At 38.0% G+C, this 25200-nt stretch overlaps 1 protein-coding gene across 5 annotated transcripts in view; it reads right to left on the minus strand.

Annotated features, from left to right (window-relative positions):
• The window catches only part of LOC100596615 (centrosomal protein of 112 kDa-like), a 51765-nt gene that overhangs the window by 19527 nt on the left and 7038 nt on the right, over positions 1-25200 (minus strand). For 3 of the 5 annotated variants that reach the window (XR_004033335.1, XM_030827748.1, XM_030827751.1), the window contains exons 3-4: positions 5143-5229; positions 2125-2222 (exon numbers count right to left, since the gene is read on the minus strand). Coding sequence is in view for 4 of the 5 variants with exons in the window: in XM_030827748.1 (XP_030683608.1) it covers positions 2125-2222; positions 5143-5229 (185 nt within the window). In the remaining variant the exon portion in view is untranslated. Of the gene's footprint in view, positions 1-2124; positions 2223-5142; positions 5230-7654; positions 7660-8813; positions 8827-18560; positions 18567-21454; positions 21496-25200 lie in introns of those variants that run through there. The other 2 variants (XM_030827750.1, XM_030827749.1) reach the window with 2 other exon arrangements.

Genomic DNA, 25200 nt, shown 5'->3' on the forward strand with positions numbered 1-25200 from the left:
CCTGCATCTACAGGACAAAGTTCAAGCTTCTAAATCTAAAATTCAAGGTCATATTTAATCTAGCCCCAAGTCAACTATCTTAATATTTTAAAATCTATCTCTCTTTTTTTTTTTTTTTGAGACGGAGTCTCACTCTGTCGCCCAGGCTGGAGTGCACTGGCATGATCTCGGCTCACTGCAAGCTCCACTTCCCGGGTTCACGCCATCCTCCTGCCTCAGCCTCCCGAGTAGCTGGGACTACAGGTGCCCGCCACCACGCCTGACTAATTTTTTGTATTTTTAGTAGAGACGGGGTTTCACTGTGTTAGCCAGGATGGTCTCGATCTCCTGACCTCGTGATCCGCCCGCCTCGGCCTCCCAGAGTGCTGGGATTACAGGCGTGAGCCACCGCGCCCAGCCTAAAATCTATCTTAATGCATGGGGTATCCACTCTAGCTAAGTAGTTGAGAAGTACCCTTCCTACAACTTACCTATTTCAGCATTCCCATCCCAGTACCTGCAACTCTTCCCTCCAACTAACCAAGACTTTAAAACTTCACAAAATTTTACAAAAGTTCCTTTCCCGAAACAATATTTTCTTTTTTTTTGTTTTGTTTTGTTTTGTTTTGTTTGAGACAGGGTCTTGCTCTGTCACCCAGGCTGGAGTGCAGTTGCGCGATCTCGGCTCACTGCAAGCTCCGCCTCCCGGGTTCACGCCATTCTCCTGCCTCAGCCTCTCCGAGTAGCTGGGACTACAGGCGCCCGCCACCACGCCCGGCTAATTTTTTTGTATTTTTAGTAGAGACGGGGTTTCACTGTGGTCTCGATCTCCTGACCTCGTGATCCGCCCGCCTCGGCCTCCCAAAGTGCTGGGATTACAAGCGTGAGCCACCGCGCCCGGCCTCCGAAACAATATTTTCAATACTCTCTCTAATGACCACCTATTGATGTAGATGTTTCGACCCATAATCATAGTCAACTAGGGTCAGAGTTAGCTCAAGCGGTTACCTCCTCATGCCGGACTTTCCATCTGTCCATAGTTAACTTAATACTTGATTACATGCTTTCTTTTCCTTCTTAATAAAAATGCAAATAGGAAATACTTTTTAATTTTTTTCTGTCAATCACAATACTAGCATATACTATCAGACATAAAAGTAGATACTTAATGTAATGAATTTTACTAGATAAAGAAGAATAATTTCCTTTGACTTCCTCATGAAAGCCAGTAAGTCCTAATTCCATGACTGCTCTCAATACTCTATGGCAGCTGTATCCCAATGAGGCTAGAGTTAAGAGGGAGTGAAAGCAACATACTCTTCCAACTCTGTATCTAAACCAACCACCACTACTACCCCATAACTGTCACTACACAAACACACACACAGACACACATACACAAACACAGTTTTTGCCCCTTCATATGGAAGCCTATATAAATTTATCCATTGATGAAAGCCCACATAAATATACCTACCTCATACTATAAAAGGTCAGAAATCAAATTTTATTCTCCACATCACTAAAACGGAAATGTTATTAAAAGATGTATGTAACAGACTATAAATCATGCTGCTATAAAGACACATGCACACGTATGTTTATTGCGGCACTATTCACAATAGCAAAGAGTTGGAACCAACCCAAATGTCCAACAACGATAGACTGGATTAAGAAAATGTGGCACATATACACCATGGAATACTATGCAGCCATAAAAAATGATGAGTTCGTGTCCTTTGTAGGGACATGGATGAAACTGGAAAACATCATTCTCAGTAAACTATTGCAAGGACAAAAAACCAAACACCGCATGTTCTCACTCATAGGTGGGAATTGAACAATGAGAGAACTCATGGACACAGGAAGGGGAACATCACATTCCGGGGACTGTTGTGGGGTGGGGGGAGGGGGGAGGGACAACATTAGGAGATATACCTAATGCTAAATGACGAGTTAATGGGTGCAGGAAATCAGCATGGCACATGGATACATATGTAACAAACCTGCACATTGAGCACATGTACCCTAAAACCTAAAGTATAATAATAAATAAATAAATAAATAAATAAATAAAAATAATAAAATAAAATAAAGAATGACTCAAGAAAAAAAAAAGATGTATGTAACAATACAACATCATCATTCTTTCCAAGCTTTCTAATAGTCTCTTCAGTTTCATGTTGTTTCCTCCTGTATAAAGTTTTCAGTTCTTCTATTTCATTATTCTTTCTTTCTAAAATCTGCAAATAAATTTAAAATGTTTCAGTATATTGTATTACTTTACATATAGGACACTTTTTTTGAACCCTGATATATTTAATTCTAAAACATAAATAGAAAAAGTGATTGTAGCAAATATGACTACACTGTGAAATTATACTCACACACACACACAAACACAAAGTAGTACCTCTTATCCACGGCTTTACTGTCTGCTGTTTCAGTCAGATGTGTGTGTTTTTGTGCATGTCCATGTTAATAATTCTAGCCTAGTCAGAAGTTCACATTTTACTCTTGCAGCAGCTAGGAGGTAGAATCTATATGATCTGCCACACTTGGAAGCTTCCAAATTGTGAGATTTTCCTCCTTTTGACTAGTGAATATTGCCGCAAATTGGCATTGTAGTGATTTAAGTGACTTTTTAAATTGATTCTCAAATGTCAGTGTTTTGTAAATTAGGTAGAAGTGTTTTGTCCTGAAAGGGAGTTAGGGATTCTTTTTCTCAGATTAGCATAAAAATAGGTGAAACTGTATGTGTCTAATATTTCTCTTCACATATTTTTCTTATACTTATGATATCTACTGTTGTTTATCTGCTAGCAAATTCCAGCAGATAATAAGTGAATGGTGAATTAGCAGGTATACATTAATAGAAACTCGTAAAGAACCAATCATATATCTTTTCAATGAGTGTAATATTTTTGTAAGTCTATCTCAGCTAATCTCATAAGTGGTTTCCCCCCAAACTGTAAAAATTATATTATAGTGCATTAAGAAAATTATTAAATATACAAGAATAATTGATTATCTGAAAGAAATATGTTATTTGTTTGACATTTTCATATAATAATTGTTAAGGACAGTATAAATAATAATTTAGGTGATTCCCTAAAGTGTAATTCAGAAATTAAGCTGTCATAAAGTGGCAGAGAGAAGCCATCAGAAACTTGCCAGGTTGGGAGAGTATAATTCATCACATTGCACTGGGATAGAACATTCTTCAGCTGGGCCTGTCCCTGGATCCGCCCACAAGCACCCTTCTATCCTCCTAGTGCACAGTAGAATTCCCAGATACATGAGGAGATGACATGTAATCGGCCTCCTTTATATCTAGCTCTGCTACTGTGAATCAGAAAAATCAGCTCAAAATATGTCCAAAATTGCAGTAAAATCTATTGTTAATTTATATCATGTCAGAAATTTTAAATGTAATCATTTAGTAAAATTTGTGATTTTATACTTCAAAATACATCTATACTCACAAAAACTACAGAAATAACCAAAATGTAAAAAAGATAGCAAGTAAGAGAAAATGCTAATCAAGGGGAAAAAGGAATATCTACTTTTCTTATGGTTGGGGTATATTTCCCATACACTCATAAGTCAGCTTAACAAGAACAACAAAAAAGAATGGGGCACAGTAGCACACGCCTATAATCAGCTACTCAGGAGGCTTACAGATCACTTGAGCCCAAGAATTCGAGGCTGAAGTGAGCCATGATCATGCCTGTGAATAGCCACTGTCCTCTCCCAGCTTGGGCAACATAGCAAGATCCCATCTCTGGATAATAATAGCCATAAAGAAGCAAAAAAGAAAAAGAATGTATACTAATAAGTAAAACACTGTAAATTTTATGCCTCGCCAATTCCTGATGCTTAGAAAATGCCAAGACAAGCAATAAACTGATGAATATACTTTTCAAATCTAGCATAAAGTCAGGGATTTTACTTATATTTTACCTGGCACTTCAAACTAGTTGCACTGTCTTCTGCAAATAAATTTCAGGATTTATTTTAAAGAGAAATTTCTGGAAAGAATTTTATTATTAAATATTTTACTTTGAATAAATCTTTGTAACAGACATACCAAGAAACCTATTTCAAATTCCATCACCATAATTTTTCCAAATAACTTTTTATATTCATTTATCTTATACATCAATAGACTCTATTTCAATTGTACATGTTGTATTGAAATTATATTACTGACTCTCTAACATACTTATGATGGAGAACTATTATGTAAACAATTTAAACTAAAGTAAAACTCCAGTAAGAGCAAAAAAATTTTGCCTGTAATATCTGAATGGGTGAGAGGAAATTGGAAAAAGAGTTCAGTTTTTTTCTCTAATATCCAATCAGTGGTTTCCTCCTTATTGCTTTGAAGGATGAGCCAAATATGTATTTTACTAAATATTTATATATATATATATTAAGCTTTTAAGAAAGCTTGGATACATAATCCTGATGCTGTAACTACTGCAACTACCTGCCTCTGTCTCCAGTACTCAGTTTTGGGAAGCAGAATCATAGGCTTAGTTTTGAAATAGTAAATGCAAAGTTTCCTTTTGGATCAACCTCCATGTATTTCAAAAAAACACATACATACATTATTATCACTAAATGTTTTAATCATTACTAAAATATAGTAACAACCCAAATCCCATGTAGGATAACCATAATTAATGATTTTTGCTGTGCCAGCTAAGAAAAAAATAAGTTTTATTTGAAAATACAGGCTGAAAGATTAGAAAGCATCAATCCAAATTTAATTACCAGAAAACTAAAAGAATATTAGAATAAAACAAATTCTAGTATTTATCATTGATGTCTTATTTCAACTTTCATGAAAGGTAATGACAGAATGCAGACAAAAGACTATAAGAAGGTCAGCCTAAATGCAACAGTTAAAGAAGGACTAAAATGTAATGTAAATATAAGGTTTTAAATAACACATATGTTTAGCTAATAAAGTTAAAAAATCAACTTTTGCTGGGATATTAGTTCAGCATATTCTACTTATAACAGAATGTCAGAAAGTACATAAATAAGTGGATGGATGGATGGATGGATGAATGGATGGATAACTGGAAGGATCATCATAAGACCTAGAATATTTTTAGTATTCAATATAATTAAAACAAGAGATACATATCCTACCTTCTGAACATCAGCATCATGTTTCTCTTGCAGTTTAAGCTTTTCTACATGAAATTTAGCTTCCATCATTTTTGTTTTCATGTCCAACTTCAAGAAAAATATTTCAAAGGTGTTATTAATTTACTTTCCCTTCGGCAAAAAATACACAATTAAACTAAACTAATTCCCCATAAAAAAGACAGTTATCATTTTCCACCTTTACCTTGTAGTCACAGATTCTAGCAATCACATTACATATACCAATATATTTATTTCAGTCCTCTAATTACTTTCAAACTAATTAAAAGTCTTTAAAATAAATTTCACCTGGTAGGCAAAACTGACAATACTAAGTACAGATTCACTACTCTCCCCATTCTCTCCCGCACAAAAGAAAAAGGCATTTTAAAGTGATATTTTGCTTTTACATTTAAATCCACACAGTATTTTACTCTTCATTATTTTTCACTTCAGTAAGTCTCTTCCAACCTTTTATTTTTTTCTTTGATCTACTTGCTCATTTTAAAATACTCTAATTAACCTACATATGTAAATATGACTTGAGAATGAATATCCATAAAAATGGCAAATTACTGATAAGTGCGTATCTTTCGACAGTTTTCCAGTTCTCTCTCCCAGAATCATAGACCCCCGCTCCCTCAAGGGAGTGACTTTATCTCCTTCCAAACATTCCTTAACTTCTATCCTCTCCAAACCAACACCACATGCAACGGTGCTCTGAGCAAAGCCAAAAATGTAACCAATCTTGTTAATATAAGAAGTGTATCCTACAATTAAAAGAGCAGTAGTGACAGGTTTCAAGAAGAGCAACATAAAATTGATTATCTCAAATGTGAAAGTATTTGGCCACATGATTCCTCACAATTTAAGGGAGTAAGTATTATACATTGGAGTCTGGCAGACCTCTTTTCCAACTCTAATTCCAATCCCACCATATATGCACTGTTGCGACTTTGAGCAAGTGACCCTTTGACACTCTAGTTCCTCTTCTGCTAATTAAGGAAAAGTATTCTTACCTCAGTGGATTGTGAAAATTATATTCAATAAAATAATTTAAATGACCATACCCAGGACAATGTGTGGCACAAAGTAAGTATGCAAAAATATCAATCAACCATATTTAGGAAAAAAATTTTAATATGATTAATGTACCTTCAAAATATTTTCTTGAAAATTTTTGAAATACACTTTATATTTTCAATTACTGTTTCAAATACAAAATAATATAAATTTAGCAAGATAAACATACATATCATATTAACATATCAAACAGATTTTATATTTCACAAACAAAAGTTAACATAATACAAATTCATGACTTAAATGTTATGAATGGTGGAGAAAGAGACAGTTAACCATTTACTTTGCAAAAAAAAAAATTCAATTCCCTTGCCTCTAAATCACACAATATTTCTTCTGCGTTTTTGCAGAAAGGAGGCTAGACAATCTAATTCCATGTAAAGATCCTTCACAGAAGCATTTTTGGGGTCTATTAAAACGGAACTAAAGCCAAAAAACAGTATGAGAAAGCTGGCCAGGTCTAAGAGACATGATTCATTGCCAGATCTTTCCATAACACCTTCTAGAGAACTTGTCATATCCTCAGCTTCTGAGGGTAAGCCCTAAATACCATGTGAGTGTGCTACCATAACCCCAACCCCACACCTCTCACTGGCCCCACCTCATTATTTATTGACCAAGTTAGGAATAAATACCTGAGATATGCTTAAGCAATCCATTAGCTAGCAAACAATCATTCAGATTCTCTCTCAAGAATCTGAACTAACACACCAGGTTAGCTATTTTGGGGAGCAAACCCAAGTTCTAAATTGCAGCAACCAAGAGAAAGCAGGTGAATCCAGTATATAGAAAAAAGTAGAGCAAATACACAAATAAAGATTAGAAATCACATAGCATCTGAAATACGAGGGAAGCAAACTCAGGCTCCAATGATCTCAATGATACTAGGGTTAGTTGAACTCAAAAGGAGTTTTGTGTCTGTTTTTATTTTATGTAGCTTGATGGATCTCTGTTCTTACAACCAAAGATATTTATCTGAAGTCTATTCTTCTGGTTATAACTTTTTTTCTTGGCATAATATTAAACTTACAGAAAAGTTGCAATAATAGCACAAGGAACTGCCATATACCCTTTACCCAGATTTACCAATTTTTTATATTTTGCCCTATATGCTTTGTCATTTTATGTCTACATCTATCTCTACATATATATAAATACACACATACTACTTCCTCAATTATTTGTAAATTAGAAGCATCATGCCTCTTTATCCCTAAAAACTTCAATATATATTTCCTTAGAACAAGAACACTGTCTTTGATAATCAAAGCGTGGTTACCAAATTGAGGAAATGTAATATTAACACAATGATATTATCTACTGCACAGTTTATACTCAAGTTTTACAGATTATCACAGTAATGTCATTTATAGCTATTACTTTTCATAATCCAGGATTCAACCCAGAATTACGCATTGCTTTTAGTTGTCACATCAACTATTTATTTCTCCTTTAATCTGGAACAGCCTTTCTTTGTGTTTAGTGACCTTGACATTTTTTAAGAGTACAGACCGTCATTAAATGTCTCTCCATTAGGATTTGTCTGATGTTTCCTCATGACTAGGTTTATGAGATTTTGGCAAGAATGACACTAAAGTGATACTGTGTCCTTTTTCATTGCATCATATTAGAAGGAGGCTAGTTTTTCCCAATATCTCCAATGTACAGCTCAGTAACTTGGTTAAGACAGTGAGCACCAAGCTACTCTAAGCGTAATATTACAAAGAAAGTCTCTCCACTGCCATCCTTTTAAAAAGTTAAGAGTATCTCATCTCTGGAAACTCTTACCTTGATGCTACAGAATAGCTCTATATTTCTACCCTGTACTCTAGAGTAGAAATCCTGGATGTATTATGTACAAGTAGGGCATGATGCCTGATGAAACATCAGGATTAGAATATAGAAACAATCTTGCTACTATAGTATATAAAGACAGTATAAGGATACAGATTTAGATATAGATGTAGATATAAATATAGATACGTACCTATGTGTTCATCTATATAGACTGAAATTGAAAAACGTTTCTAATTAGTTTGACTTCCAAGGAAGCCTGACTTCAAAAAACATTTAAGTTTTCTTTTTCTGACATCAGGATATACATTATCAATTTCAAATTTAAGATGTAAAAATTAGGCTTGCAGATCTACTTCAGTCTATAATGAAGTAGGTTAACACACTAACCTCCCACTGTTAACCATACAATGGGATAAAATATATGAGATAACCGTTCTCAAGTATTGGACAACAGGCAATGCAGTACTGTGATCCTCATGAATTGAAGACCACGACAGTCCCAACTTTCCGCCTGGGTACAACAACTGGAGTCCATGTAGAGCACCACAGGCCTACTGAGCTGAGAAGGCAGAGGTCAGAGTTCTGGGCAGTTAAAGAATCTTAAATGCAGGGCACTAAAGAGGTATAAGCTTCCCAGAAGATTTCCCTGTCACTCCTCAACCACAGGCTGATGGCTGGGATGTGTGCACCCTGGGTGAATAACAAAACATTACTGCTACAAAGTAGAAAATGTAACAGCTGCTACAGGTTAAAGTGCTGGGAGGCACCAAAGACCTGCCCAGCCAGGTGGAGACAGCTTCCTAACAACTTGCAAATACCTGGGAATTCAGCTGAAACAACATAAAGGCCACACCTTAGTACTACTCTAAACCTACCTACAAGGACTGAAAGCAAGCCTCAGAAAGATAGTTTGTAAGACAGGTCCCATGGTGTTGGATAATATCTTTGGCTTTCTATGTATTTGCCTTAACAGAATGTAAAAACCAAGTCTACGCAACTTAAAGGTGATTAACTAGTAACTGAACAGCCTATAAGAACAACAACAACAAAAATATTCTATGGAGAAAAATAACAGAATCCAGAGTCCCTACGAGGTATCAACCACAAGGTCCTTTATCTAGAAAGTAATAAAGATGCACCAAAAAAATAAAAAAGAAAAGAAAATTTTGTCCTTAGGCAAAATCAATATAAATAAATGAAAGAAGTTAATAAGGCCCAAGATGACTCTACTTCAGCACACCACAGTTTAAAGAAGTTCATATAAATACCTTCAAAGAACTAAAGGAAAACATATTCAAAAATTAAAGGAAAATATTATTTTAATGAAAGAACAGATAGGGGATCTCAGAAGACAAATGGAAATTATAAAAAGGAAACAAATGAAAATTCCAGAATTGAAAAGTGCAATAATTCAAAGGAACAAAAATTCACTAGATGAGCTTAACGGATTAGAGAGAGCAGATAAAGGAGTCTGTAAATTTGATGACAGAACAACAGAAATTATCTGAGAGAAAAAAGATTGAAGAATTGATTTTTAAAAATCAGTAACACTTTTGGAAACTGTGAGACAAAATCCAAGAGTCTAATATACATGTAATTGGGGTTCCTATAGAAGCAAATAAGAATAGGGAAAGATTATTTAAAGAAATAATGGCCAAAAATTTCCCAAGTTTGATAAAACATAAAAATACTGACTTAGAGAATAAGATGCTCAATGAACTCTATGCACGATAAATGCAAGAAAACAACACCTAGAAACATCACAAACTGCTGAAAAACAAAAACAAAAAGAAAAATCTTGGCTGGGCACGGTGGCTCATGACTGTAATCCCAGCACTTTGGGAGGCCAAGGCGGGCAGATCACAAGGTCAGGAGTTCGAGGCCATACTGGCCAACATGGGGAAACCCCGCCTCTACTAAAAATACAAAAATTAGCTGGGCATGGTGGCGTGTGCCTGTAGTCCCAGCTACTCGGGAGGCTGAGGCAGGAGAATTGCTTGAACCCAGGAGGCAGAGGTTGTAGTGAGCCAAGATCGTGCCACTGCACTCAAGCCTGGTGACAGAGTGAGGCTCTGTCTAAAAAAAAAAAGAAGAAAAAAAAAAAAAGAAAAATCCTAAAAGCAGCCAGAGGAAAACAGGCATTACATTCAGAGAAACAACAGGCTCCCCAACAGAAACAATGGAAACCAGAGGACAAAGGAATAACATCTTAGAAGTGCTAAAAGAAAAATTCAGATGACTTAACTTATCACCAGTAGAACTGCACTAAAACAAATAGTAAAAGGTATTCTTAAAGATGAAAACTTAGAAACTCTGAAATGAAGGAAAGTACTAGAAATAGTATGTAAGCAGAGATACATAAAAGCCATTTTTATCTTCTCACAATTCCCCAAAACACAACTATTTAAAGATAATACAACAACCTTGAAAGTTAGGTTTCATAAGGTATTTAGAACTATGACAATAGCACAAGTAATTGTAGGGTTAAATTAGATTATACTGTTTTAAAGTTATTAGATTTATGAGGTGGAAATTAGCAAATGGGAAAAGTCCAGTGTAAGCGGCACAATATTGACACTAAAAACTGACTTTGATATGGTAAGGATGCATAATTTTAGCCCAAAAGCAACCAATAAAGAAAACATACAAAGGGAAAGTATAGCCAAGAAGTCAATACAAAAATTAAAATAGAATAACAAAAAAAATAACTAAAAATAAGGCAAGAAAGGAGCAACAGAGTAGTGAAAAATATAAAAAGGGGGTACCAGTGGAAACGAACACCAACAACGTAGATTAAACCTAACCATATCAATCAGTAACTACATTAAGTTTAAATGGACTAAACACTCTAATTAAAAGAGACTGTTAAAAAATTAGCAATAGGATCTTGAATGGGAATCATTATGGTGGATGGGAGGCATGAGGACTAGATTGCAGCTCCAACTCGGACAGACAGAGCAGTGTGCAGAGGCTTGCATGGTGAATTTTAGCTCCAGAATGACTGCAAGAATGAACCAGGAATCCCGGAGGACCCCCAGACCCTCTGAAGGAAGAGGACTGCTCTTGCAGGACCCGGGAGACACCCCAAATACTGTGAGTTCCCAAACTGCAGAAGTGGGAAAGGGAGACCCTCCATTTCCAAACACACACAACCAATGGGAAAACTCAAAGTCTTGTTTGCAGGAGACGTTTCCGACCTTACCCACAGCTGGGTCAATTTGGAGGGCTGAGCAAAATATACGGGTAGAGGAAGCAGTAGGAAAGGCCCTGGGAGCCCACTGGGTCCCCAAGCAGGCCATTCGTGCCTGGTACCACAGGGACCTTTAGCGAGGGCAGCTAGAGGTGTAGGGGGAAATACCACAGAGAGAAGGAAGTCTCCAACTGAACTTTGTAACAATTTGAACTGGGCGAGAAGGCTCTGGGCCAGAACTCGGAGAAGGGTGCGAACCCAGTGTGCAGACTCCACAGGCGGGGTAAGAACCAAAGCCCTCTTCTTTTGCATCTGGGAACTAGGTAGCCTGGGACAAGTTCTCAAGCCCTGCTTGCTCACCCCCTGGAAATAGACTCGGGTTGCTAGGGGGACATGGTGGGGGTGAGACCAGCCCTGAAGACTGTGTGGGAGCTGGGTAAGAGCTGTGACTGCCAGCCTTCCCTCACTTCCCTGACAACCTGCATGACTCAGCAGAGGCAGCCATAATCCTCCTAGGTACACAACTCCATTGACCTGGGAACCTCACCCCATCCCCCACAGCAGCCACAGTAAGAGCTGCCCAAGGAGAGTCTGAGCTCGGACATACCTAGCCCTGCCCCCATCTGCTGGGCCTTCCCTATCCACCCTGGTAGCTGAAGACAAAGGGCACATACTCTTGGGAGTTCTAGGGCCACATCCACCACTGGTTCCTCTCCATAGTACCACAGCTGATGCTCTCTGGAAAGTGCCACCCTCTGGCAGGAGGCCAACCAGCACAAAAATAGAACTGTAAACCACTAAAGCTAAGAACCCTCACAGAGTCCATTTCACCCTCATGCCACCTCTACCAGAACAGGTGCTGGTATCCATGGCTGAGCAACTCATAGTTCACATCACAGGACTCTGTACAGACAACCCCCAGTACCAGCCCGGAGCCAGGTAGACTCGCTGGGTGGCTAGACCCAGAAGAGAGATAACCATCATGGCAGCTCCGCTCACAGGAAGCCACATCCGTAGGAAAAGGGGGAGAATACTACATCAAGGGAATACCCCGTGGGACAAAAGAATCTGAACAACAGCCTTCAGTCCTAGACTTTTCTCAGAGCCTACCCAAATGTGAAGGAATCAGAAAATCAACTCTGATAATATGACAAAACAAGGCTCTTTAACACCCCTCAAAAAATCACACTAGCTTACCAGCAATGGATCCAAACCAAGAAGAAATCCCTGATTTACCTGAAAAAGAATTCAGGAGGTTACTTATTAAGCCAATCAGGGAGGCTTCAGAGAAAGGTGAAGCCCAATGCAAGGAAATCCAAAAAAAAAAAAAGATACAAGAAGTGAAGGGAGAAATATTTAAGGAAATAGATAGCATAAAGAAAAAACAATCAAAACTTCAGGAAACATTGGACACACTTAGAGAAACGCAAAATGCTCTGCAAAGTCTCAGCAATAGAATAGAATTAAATAAAAAGAAGAAAGAAATTCAGAACTTGAAGACAAGTTATTCTAATTAACCTAATCCAACAAAGACAAAGAAAAAAGAATAAGAAAATATGAACAAAGGCTCCAAGAAGCCTGGGATTATGTTAAACAACCAAACCTAAGAATAATCCGTATTCCTGAGGAAGAAGAGAAATCTAAAAGTGTGGAAAACATATTTGGGGGAATAATCGAGGAAAACTTCCCTGGCCTTTCTAGAGTGTGGAAAACATATTTGGGGGAATAATCGAGGAAAACTTCCCTGGCCTTTCTAGAGACCTGGACGTCCAAATACAAGAAGCACAAAGAACACTTGGGAAATTAATCGCAAAAAGATCATCACCTAGGCACACTGCCATCAAGTTGTAGATTCTGGTTATTAGTCCATTGTCAGATGTATAGATTATGAAGATTTTCTCCCACTCTGTAGGTTGTCTGTTTACCCTGCTGACTGTTCCTTTTACTGTGCAAAAGCTCTTTAGTTTAATTAAGTCCCAACTATTTACCTTTGTTTTTGGGGTTCTTGGTCATGAAATCCTTGCCTAAGCCAATGTCTAGAAGGGGTTTTCCAATGCTATCTTCTAGAATTTTTATAGTTTCAGGTCTTACATTAAGTCCTTAATCCATCTTCATTGATTTTCATATAAGGTGAGAGATGAGGCTCCAGTTTCATTCTCCTACATGTGGCTAGCCAATTATCACAGCACCATTTGTTGAAAAGGGTGGCCCTTTCCCCACTTTATGTTTTTGTTTGCTTTGTTGAAGATCAGTGGGCTGTAAGTATTTGGGTTTATTTCTGGGTCCTCTATTTTGCTCTATTCTGTGGTTTTGTATCTTTTTTTTTCTTTTCTTTTTTTTTGAGACGGAGTCTCACTCTGTTCCCATGCTGAAGTGCAGTGACACGATCTCAGCTCACTGCAACTCTGCATCCCCGGTTCAAGCGATTCTCCTGCCTCAGCCTCCCGAGTAGCTGGGACTACAGACATGCGCCACCACGCCCGGCTAATTTTTGTATTTTTAGTAGAGATGGGGTTTCATCAGATTGGCCATGATGGTCTTGAACTCCTGACCTCATGATCCACCTGCCTCAGCCTCCCAAAGTGCTGGGATTACAGGCGTGAGCCACTGCGCTCGGGAGGTTCTATATCTTTTAAGTGGAGCATTTAGGTTATTTACATGCAATGTGAGTATTGAAATGTGAGGTACCATTGCATTCATCATGCTCTCTGTTGCCTGCATACTTTGGGGTTTTTTTGTTTTTGTTTTTTAACTTGTATTTTTGTTTTACAGGTCCTGTGTGATTTATGCTTTAAAGAGATTCTGTTTTGATATGTTTCTAGGATTTGTTTCAAGATTTAGAGCTCCTTTTAGCAGTTCTTGTAGTGGTGGCTTGGTAGTGGCAAATTCTCTCAGCATTTGTTTGTCTGAAAAAGACTGTACCTGTCTTTCATATACGATACTTAGTTTCACTGGATACAAAATTCTTGGCTGATAATTGTTTTGTTTGAGGAGGCTGAAGATAGGGCCCCAATCCCTTCTAGCTTGTAGGATTTCTGCTGAAACATACAAGGGGCCAACAAACATATGAAACATCACTAATCATCAGAGAAATGCAAATCAAAACCACAATGAGATGCAATTTCACACCAGTAAGAATGGCTATTACTAAAAGGACAAAAATAATAATAATACTTAACATACTGGCAAGGCTGCTAAGAAAAAGGAATGCTGCGGGGCACAGTGGCTCATGCCTATAATCCCAACACTTTGGGAGGCTGAAGTGGGTGGATCACCTGAGGTCAGTAGTTCGAGACCAGCCTGATCAACATGGTAAAACCCCGTTTCTACTCTTGCATATGTATATCAGGATACACATATAAGGTTATTCATAGAATTATTATTTGTAAAGGCAAAAAATTAGAATAAAGTTTATCAAAAAAGGCAAGAAATATGACATTCATTAAATAGAAAACAATGCAAACAAACCTATTACAACTATATGGCACAACATGGATGAATGCCTGTAACATACTATTGAGCAAAAGAAGCAAGACATAAAGGAATATCAAAAGTTTAGTTCTCAGCCGGGCGCGGTGGCTCACGCTTGTAATCCCAGCACTTTGGGAGGCCAAGGTGGGCGAATCACGAGGTCAGGAGATCGAGACCATGGTGAAACCCCGTCTCTACTAAAAATACAAAAAATTAGCCAGGCGTGGTGGCAGGCGCCTGTAGTCCCAGCTACTCGGAGAGGCTGAGGCAGGAGAATGGCATGAACCCGGGAGGCGGAGCTTACAGTGAGCCAAGATTGCGCCACTGCACTCCAGCCTGGGCGACAGGGCGAGACTCCGTCTCAAAAAAAAAAAAGTTTAGTTCTCTTTGAACACAAACAAATGAAAAAACATTCCATGCTCATGGATAGGAAGAATGAATATCGTGAAAATAGCCATACTGCCCAAAGTAATTTATAGATTCAATGCTATCCCCATCAAGCTACCCTTGACTTTTTTCACAGAATTAGAAAAAACTACTTTAAATTTCATATGGAACCAAAGAAGAGCCTGTATAGCCAAGACAATCCTAAGCAAAAAGAACAAAGCTGGAGGCATCATGCTAACTGACTTCAAACTATACTACAAGGCTACATAACCAGAACAGCATGTTACTGGTACCAAAACAGGTATATAGACCAACGGAACAGAACAGAGGCCTCAGAAATAACGCCACACATCTACGACCATCTGATCTTTGACAAACCCCAAAAAAACAAACAATGGGGAAAGGATTCCCTATTTAATAAATGGTGTTGGGAAAACTGGCTAGCCATATGTAGAAAAATGAAACTGGACCTCTTCCTTACACCTCATACAAAAATTAACTCAAGATGGATTAAAGACTTAAACATAAGACCTAAAACCATAAAAACCCTAGAAGAAAACCTAGGCAATACCATTCAGGACACAGACATGGGCAAAGACTTCATGACTAAAACACCAAAAGCAATGGAAACAAAAGCCAAAATTGACAAATGGGATCTAGTTAAACTAAAGAGCTTCTGCCCAGCAAAAGAAACTATCATCGGAGTGAACAGGCAACCTACAGAATGGCAGAAAATTTTTGAAATCTATCCATCTGACAAGGGGCTAATACCCAGAATCTACAAGGAACAACTTTACAAATTTACAAGAAAAAAAAACAACCCCATCAAAAAGTGGGCGAAGGATATAAACAGACACTTCTCAAAAGAAGACATTTATACGGACAACAAACATGAAGAAAAGCTCATCATCACTGGTCATTAGAGAAATGCAAATCAAAACCACAAAGAGATACCACCTCACACCAGTTAGAATGGCAATCATTAAAAAGTCAGGAAGCAACAGATGCTGGGAGGAAGTGGAGAAACAGGGACACTTTTACACTGTTGGTGGGAGTGTAAATTAGTTCAACCATTATGGAAGACAGTGTGGAGATTCCTCAAGGATCTAGAACAAGAAATACTATTTGACCCAGCATTCCCATTACTGGGTATATACCCAAAGGATTATAAATCATTCTACTATAAAGACACATGAACACATATGTTTATTGCAGCACTGTTCACAATAGCAAAGACTTAGAACCAACCCAAATGCCCATCAATGATAGACTGGATAAAGAAAATGTGGCACATATACACCATGGAATACTATGCAGCCATAAAAAAGGATAAGTTCATGTCCTTTGCAGGGACATAGATGAAGCCAGAAACCATCATTCTCAGCAAACTAACACAAGAACAGAAAACCAAACACTGCATGTTCTTACTCATAAGTGGGAGTTGAACAATGAGAACACATGGACACAGGGAGAGGAACACCACACACTGGGGACTGTCAGGGGGTAGGGGACTAGGGGAGGGATAGCATTAGGAGAAATACCTCATGTAGATGACAGGTTGATGGGTGCAGCAAATCACCATAGCAAGTGTATACCTATGTAACAAACCTGCACGTTCTGTACATGTATCCCAGAACTTAAAGTATAATAAAATAAAATAAAATAAAATAAAATAAAAAATAAAAATAAATAAAAAGTTTAGTTCTCTTCATATAAAGTTCAAAATCTGGTAAAATAAAAATATTTCAATTTTCAAAGATGCAGGTATTAATGCTAAAATCAATATTAAAACAAATAGGTGAAAATTATCATCAGAAAAATCAGAATAGTGGTTACTTCTAGGAAAGATGGAAGAGAATATGATTACAAATGGTCAGAGAGCAGGCTTCTTAGGATATTGGCAATTATCTAATTCTTGCCTGGGTTGCATTTACAATGGCATTCCTTTGTACAATTATTTATCAAATTATGTGACATTATGCATATCTGAATGCTATGTTTCATAAGAAATCTATACCTGTTCTCTCATTTATTATGTCAATAACTGTGGCTTTCTTTATCCTAGAGTTATTTAAATTATATATTTGACTAGCAGACTCACACACACACACACACACACACACACACACACACACACACACACAAAAGGCCTAATTCCAAGCGCAGTGGCTCATGCCTGTAATCCCAGCACTCTGGGAGGCAAAGGCGGGCGGATCACAAGGTCAGGAGTTCAAGACCAGCCTGGCCAACATAGTGAAACCCTGTCTCTACTAAAAATACAAAAATTAGCTGGGCATGGTGGCACACATCTGTAGTCCCAGCTACTCAGGAGGCTGAGGCAGAAGAATCGCTTGAATCCGGGAGACGGAGGTTGTGGTGAGCCAAGACTGCACCACTGCATTCCAGCCTTGGCGACAGAGCAAGACTCCATCTCGGGGAACAAAAAAAAAAAAGCAAAAAAAAAAAAAGGCCTACTTGGCATTACACATAATAAAGAAGCAATATCTCTTTTTAGGCAATAGATGGAAACATTCAATATGGGTGAAAAGAAAGGTCAAAGGAAATTTTCTATTTTATTTCACAAAAAGAGTAATTTTTTACTCTGGTTTCTCTTCAGATTGTATAAATCTTTCGCCTTTTACCAAAGGAGCAATTTCTACCATCTGTTCTCTGAAAATTGACCTCTTCTTGTTGTGTTGTCTCTTCTTTCATTTTCAGTGAGAACACTTTTCCAAATGTCATAATGTCAAAAAGCCTTTTTTCAGATTACTAAAAAAAGAAAGAAAGAAAGACCCATTGCTTGATGATGCTCACTGTCACACAATTCTGTGATATGGATATCAGAGAAAATGTGTTAGCAATTACAAAGGCAAGCAAGTCCAAGTATGTTTGTAAGTGATAGGCTAAAGTTAAAATAAAGGATCACTGTCACTGAACATATGTTTTCCCATAACATATAAGAAATATGCCCAAAATATATTGAAAATTTTTAAGAACATCTTAAAATATTTAATATGTGGGTCAGGTGTGGTGGCTCATGCCTGTAATCCTAGCACTTTGGGAGGCAGAGGCAGTGGATCACCTTAGGTCAGGAGTTCGAGACCAGCCTGGCCAACATGGCAAAACCCTGTCTCTACTAAAAATACAAAAATTAGCTGGATGTGATGGCGTGTGCCTGTAATCCCAGCTACTTGGGAGGCTGAGGAACAGGAATCACTTGAACCCAGGAGACAGAGGTTGCAGTAAGCCAAGACTGCACCATTGTACTCCAGCCTGGGCGACAGAGCGAGACTCTGTCTCAAAAAAAAAAAATTTTTATATGTGTATCTGTAGCCACCGAAACAATCCACTAAAATTCTTTAACTCCAATAAAAGTAGATATTAATAGTAATATTAATAATATTAATTAGTAAATTAGGTTAAATAATTGCATCAATTCAATTAGTAATTTTACATATTTTACTCATGTTATCATCTAAGGTATCTTCTGAACAATTATGAATTTAAAATGGAAGTTGTATTTTATTAAATAGCTCCATTTCTAAAGGCTAGTTAAATATTTTAAGACTCGCTAAAACTTCAACAAAATTAAATACTTTAATAAATCCTTCATGACTGATATGGTTTGGCTGTGTCCTCACTCAAATATCATCTTGAACTGTAGCTACCATCATTCCCATGTGTTGTGGGAGGGACCCAGTGAGAGGTAACTGAATCATGGGGAAGGATTTTCCTCATGCTGTTCTCATGATAGTGAATAAGTCTCATGAGATCTGATGCTTTTATAAAGGGCAGTTTCCCTGCACTTGCTCTCTTGCCTGCCGCCATGTAAGATGTGCTTTTGCTCGTCTTTTGCCTTCCGCCATGATTGTGAGGCCCCCCAGCCATATGGAACTGTGAGTCCATTAAACCTCTTTTTCGTTATAAATTACCCGGTCTTGGGTATGTCTTTATTAGCAGCATGAGAACGGAGTAATACAATGACACAGATGAACTCTATAATCTGTAAAAAAATTGGTATCAATTAATTATCTCCAGACTTACTGGACCCTTTAATATAAGTATTTCAAACTCCTAAATTTTTATTTTATACCATTAAGAACTGACTAATGAGGTCAGGCGCAATGGCTCATGCCTGTAATCCTATCACTTTGGGAGGCCAAGGTGGGCACATTGCCTGAGCTCAGGAGTTCAAAACCAGCCTGGGCAAAATGGTGAAACCCCGTCTCTACTAAAAATACAAAAAAATTAGCCAGGCATGGCAGTGAGCACCTGTAGTCCCAGCTACTCAGGAGGCTGAGGCAGGATAATTGGTTGAACCTCGGAGGCAGAGATTGCAGTGAGCTGAGATCGTGCCACTGCACTCCACACTCCAGCCTGGGTGACTGAACAAGACTCCATCTCCAAAAGCAAAACAACAAAAAAAGAACTAACATAGATTACTATCAGTATTTACAGCAAAACCTCTGAAAGAGATCTAATATTTAAATAGAAAAATAAAAATTTTAAATAGACAAAAAAGAGGTAATTTTTTGTTATGTTGGAAGGTGAAAGGCTTTTCTAAGCATAATACAAAAACCAGAAGCCTAGAGAAAATGCTGACTATTTAAAAGAAAACTTCTCATGCAAATCAAAAATACCATGAGATATCATTTCAGTCCAGTTAAAATGCCTGTTATGCAAAAGATAGGTAATAGCAAATGCTGGCAATGATGTGGAAAAAAGAGAACCCTTGTACACTGGGTTGGTGGGAATGTAAATTAATACAACCATGATGGAAAACAGTTTGGAGGTTCCTCAAAAGAAAATAAAAATAGAACTACCAATCCACCAATCCCACTCCAAGGTATATACTCCAAAAAAAGAAAATCAGCATATTGAAGAGATATTTGCACTCCCATGTTTATTGCAGCACTAATAACAATCGTGAAGATTTAGAAGCAAGCTAAGTATCCATCAGCAGATGAATGGATAAGGAAAATGTGGTACATATACACAATGGAGTACTACCCCGCCATTAAAAAGAATGAGATCTTGTCATTTCCAGCAACATGGATGGAACTGGAGGTCACTATGTTCAGTGAAATAAGCCAAGCACAGAAAGACAAACTTCACATGTTCTCACTTATATGTGGGAGCTAAAAATTAAAAACGATTGAACTCATGGAGATAGAGAGTAGAATGATGGTTATTAGGGGCTGGAAAGGTTAGTGGGAAGCTAGGGGAGGAGTTGGGATGGTTAACGGGTATGAAAAGTAGAAAGAATGAAGAAGACCTATAATTTGCTGGAACAATAAGGTAACTATCATCAAAAAATAATTTAATTGTACATTTTAAAATAACTAAATGAGTATAGATTGTTTGTAACACAAAGGATAAATGCTTAAGATGATGGATATCCCATTTACCCTGATGTGATTATTATGCATTGCAGGCCTGTATCAAAATATCTCATGTAACGCACAAATATATACACCTACTATGTATCCACAAAAATTCAAAATTAATTTTAAAAAGTTAAAAATAGAAGAAACCTTCTCTACACTAAAATGTAGCACAAATCAAAAGACGTTTACAGAGAAAAATATTTGCAAGACATACAAAAAAGAAGTGATACTTTAACATGCAAATTGCTCCAGCGTTGATAACAAAATGGAAAGAGACATTCTCTATACCATTAATGTTAACTTAAATAGACAAACCCTTTTTAAGTTTTACTGAAATATAATTTATATATCATAAAATTCATACATTTAAACAATACAAATCAAAGGTTTTTAATATATCAGAGAGTTATACAACCATTAGCATAATCTAATTTTAGAACATTTTAATCACCCTAAAAAGAAACTCTATATACGCTAGCCAACACTCCATACACTCCCATGCCTGCAGCCCTATGCAGACATAACCTTATTTTAAGGACAACTTGTCAATGTCAATCTAAAATGCAAATGTGCCACCCTGTGACTGAGCCATTCCATTTCACATAATTTATTCTGCAAGAAAAGACACATAATACACAAAGATATGCATAGGGGTATTCTTGAAATACCACTTGTTATAGAAAAATACTCTAAACAGCTTATATGCATCAATAGCAAATTATATTAATAAAACATGACATATCAGTAAAGTAAAATTTATGTAATTCTGAATAAGAATGGGGTGATATTTCTGATATGGAAAAAAATCATTGGAATATATATGTCAGTCAAAAAGCAATGAAATGGGCTGAGCACGGTGGCTCATGCCTGTAATCCCAGCACTTTGGGAGGCCGAGGCTGGCAGATCACAAGGTCAGGAGTTTGAGACCAGCCTGACCAACATGGTGAAACCCCATTTCCACTAAAAATACAAAAAATAGCCGGGCATGGTGGCACGCACCTGTAATCCCAGCTACTCAGGAGGCTGAGGTAGGAGAATTGCTTGAATCCGGGAGGCAGAGGTTGCGGTGAGCTGAAATTATGCCACTGTACTCCAGCCTGGGTGATAGAGTGAGACTCCATCTCAAAAAAAAAAAAAAAAAAAAGCAATGAAATGGTCTATATACAGTATATGATCTAATTTTACTTAAAAAGAAATAATCCTAGAGAATTTTAAAGAGAATACTCATTAAATTTTCAGCAATAATTATCTCTGAAGAATGAGTTGAAAAGGTGATGATTAAATACTTGAGAGCTAATATTTAATTTTAAATAAAGTTGACTCACTTAAAAGAATGCTATTTACTGTTTTAAAAATACTACCTGGCAACAATAAAGGCATTTTTAGATGAGAACATGCACAAGAGTTGTTTTATAGGGACATGTAAGGCTCTAACAAACTTCGAAACAGAACAGCATTTATCCTCATGCCAACAATTAAATGTTGAATAAAAGGGATTTAAGCAATTAGACATAAGATTTTCTTTTTTTTTTTTTTTTTTTTCTGAGACAGAGTCTCGTGCTGTCGCCCAGGCTGGAGTGCAGTGGCGTGATCTCGGCTCACTGCAAGCTCTGCCTCATGGGGTCACGCCATTCTACTGCCTCAGCCTCCCAAGTAGCTGGGACTACAGGCGCCCGCCACCACGCCTGAGTAATTTTTTGTATTTTTTTAGTAAAGACGGGGTTTCACCATGTTAGCCAGGATGGTCTCGATTTCCTGACCTCGTGATCTGCCCACCTCAGCCTCCTAAAGTGCTGGTATTACAGGCATGAGCCACCGTGCCTGGCCATACCAATTTTCTAAAGAAAAACATATGTTTATAGAACACATAGAGAAAAGAAAAAAAAACATACAATATATTACTAGTATTTTTTATTTCTAGGTGTTGATTCTATAGGTGATTTTATTTCCCGCCTTACATATGTCTCTATTTCCCAAAATGTCTTTAATAAAAATTTACATAATTTATTTTATAATCAGACATGCTACTTTAAAAGATAGATGAAACTAAGATAGTTTTTACACAGGTTCAAATCAGCAGATACTTTTAAATATTGTGCAATGGAGAAAAATATGATAACAAAAACTTCCATCAAAATAAGTCAGAAATGACTGTAATTGCACAAAGGATTATTTTAGAAAAATGTACATTGAATATATTTTAATATATGGAATAAGTTTATGATTACATGCAAACTTCTCAATGATGCCTCAAATATTTTTATAGTATGCCCAAAAGAAAAACAAAAACATAAGGATTTAGGAAAAAATAAATTCAAACACATTTAAAAATGAATTTCTGATGCAATGCATGATAGCTTTAAATCTTTTTTCTTTGGAAACATATGTGGATGGCATTGGTATGTTGACTCCTGCCCCAAGTTGTCATCAATAAAATTTTTAAGTGATGACTTCCTTTCAATTCGTTTAATTATTTTATGGTAAGCAGCCTCAATAAGTAAGAATTAATACAAAATAAAATTAAAAGGAAAAATAGTTGGGAATGACTCAAAATGATTTTTATAATTAATGAATGACATTTTTTAGAAAAAGAAATTCAAAACGAGCTGAAAGGACAAATATGCTTTTTAAAATGTCATTTGTTTTTATTTCAACAGTTTTTGTAACACCAGGATTACACAAGAAAGAAAACCCTGAGTCTGATGTCAGCAAGATGGCAGACTAGGACTTTCAAGCCCTCGTCCCTCTACAGAAAAATCAATTTGAACATAAACATGCACAAAAATACCTTCATAAGAGCTAAATAAATAAGGTGAAATATTATAGCACAAAATAGGAAAAGACATAACGCAGAATGTAGAAAGGACAGTTTTACTCAGAAGTCCGAGGCTGCAGGTTTTAAAATACTCACATCACCCCTCCCCCAACTCCAGACAGTAAAGCGTGGTGAGACCCTCCACTTGGGAGGAGGGAAGAAAGGTGAGCACTAGCCTTCACCTCAGACCCCAATACCAGGTCAGTCCCAGTAAAACATAGGACCAGGCAGGACTCCTCAGCCCTAGACTCCCAGCTAGTACCCCAGGACCAACCCTGCAAATCTACCCTGGTACAAGGAAAATCTCACAGCCCCAGGCTCCAGACTGGCCCAGTAGATTTAGTCCCTGGGTCCACCCCACCCCATGCTGATCCCAGCAGCCACAGCATCCAAACTAACCCTAGTGCTGGACTGACCCCAGCAGCCTAAGCTTCAGCTCCACCCCAGAGCCAGACCAGCCCCTACAGACTAAGGTTCCTGGCTAGTCTCTGTAGCCTCAGGCTCCAGGTCAGCTCCCAAGACCTAAGACTCCAGGCCAGTACCCATAGACTGAGCCTCTAGGCCTAATTTGGCACAGTGCAAGATCCCACAGCCCCAGGTTCCAACGCCAGCCCAGCAGACTCAGTCTCTGGACTCACCACATTGCCAGGCGGGCCCAGTGACCTTAGGCTCCAGACTATTCACAGCACGAGGCTGGCCCCGACAACTTCAGGTTTCAGGCCTACCCAGGAACCAGGCCAGCCTCCAGAATCCCTAGTCATCAGGCCAGCACTCACAGACTCAGCCTCCATGCTGGCCCATGTGAATATAGTCTCCAGACATACCCAATGTCAGGCCAGCCCATCTGGCCCCAGGCTCCAAGCATAATGCAGGATTCAGAGGCAGGTCAGCCAACACAACCCCACGCTTTAGACCCACCCAACCTCCCAGTCAACACCTCTGGCCCAGATCCCAGGTCGGCCACTGGGGCCCCAATCTCCATACTAACCCCTGTGGTCCCATATACCAGGAGACTCAGGTTCCAGGCCTGACTAACAGACCCAGGGTCCAGGCTCATCCCAATGAACTGTGGTGCCAAGCAAGCCCTCAGAAAATAAGATTCCAGGTCCATCCCTATAGAATTGTGACCCAGGCCCACCCCTGCACACTCAGGCCCCTGGCCTGTCCCAGTGGACCAAAGAACCAGGCCCATCCCAGAACCTGTCTGGCCCCTGCAGATTCAGGCTTAAACCCATCCTAGAACCAGGTCAGCCCTTGCGGACCTAGGCTTCAGGCTAGCCCTGGTGGATACAGATTTCAGGCTTACCATGCAGACCCAAACTCTAAGCTCACTCTCATGGACCAAAGCAACACATCTACCCAGTGGATCCAGGCTCCAAGCTCAAACATGAGGACCAAGATACCAGGCCCACCCACTTTCTGACCCTGCCTGAGGACTGTAGGAGAAAGCCCACCAATAGGCCCAGAATCTCTGGATAGGCTGAATGGTGACTGGCTTTCTCAAATGAAGCCAGTCTACAAAGACTATAATAATTTCCTACTTCTTCAAATGTGCAGACACCAACATAAAGCCACAAGCAACATAAAAAACCAAGGAGACATAACCCCAGCAAAAGAAAATAATCTCCCAATAGCTGACCCTGAAGAAATGAATATATATAAACTGCCTGACAAATAATTCACACTAATTGTTTTAAGGAAGCTTAGTGAGCTTCAAGAAAATACAGAGAAATAATTTATTGAAATCACAAAAACAGTAGTGTACAAAATGAGAAATTTAACAGATAAATTTTTTGAAAAATCAAATTCTGGAGCTGAAAAATATAACAAATGAAAAGAAAAATATAACAGCATTCACAATCGAATTGATCAAGCAAAACAAAAAATTCAGTAAACTCAAATATACAGGTTATTAGAAAATACGCAGTCA

The sequence above is a fragment of the Nomascus leucogenys genome, chromosome 14, assembly GCF_006542625.1.
Source record: "Nomascus leucogenys isolate Asia chromosome 14, Asia_NLE_v1, whole genome shotgun sequence".
Taxonomy (NCBI): domain Eukaryota; kingdom Metazoa; phylum Chordata; class Mammalia; order Primates; family Hylobatidae; genus Nomascus; species Nomascus leucogenys.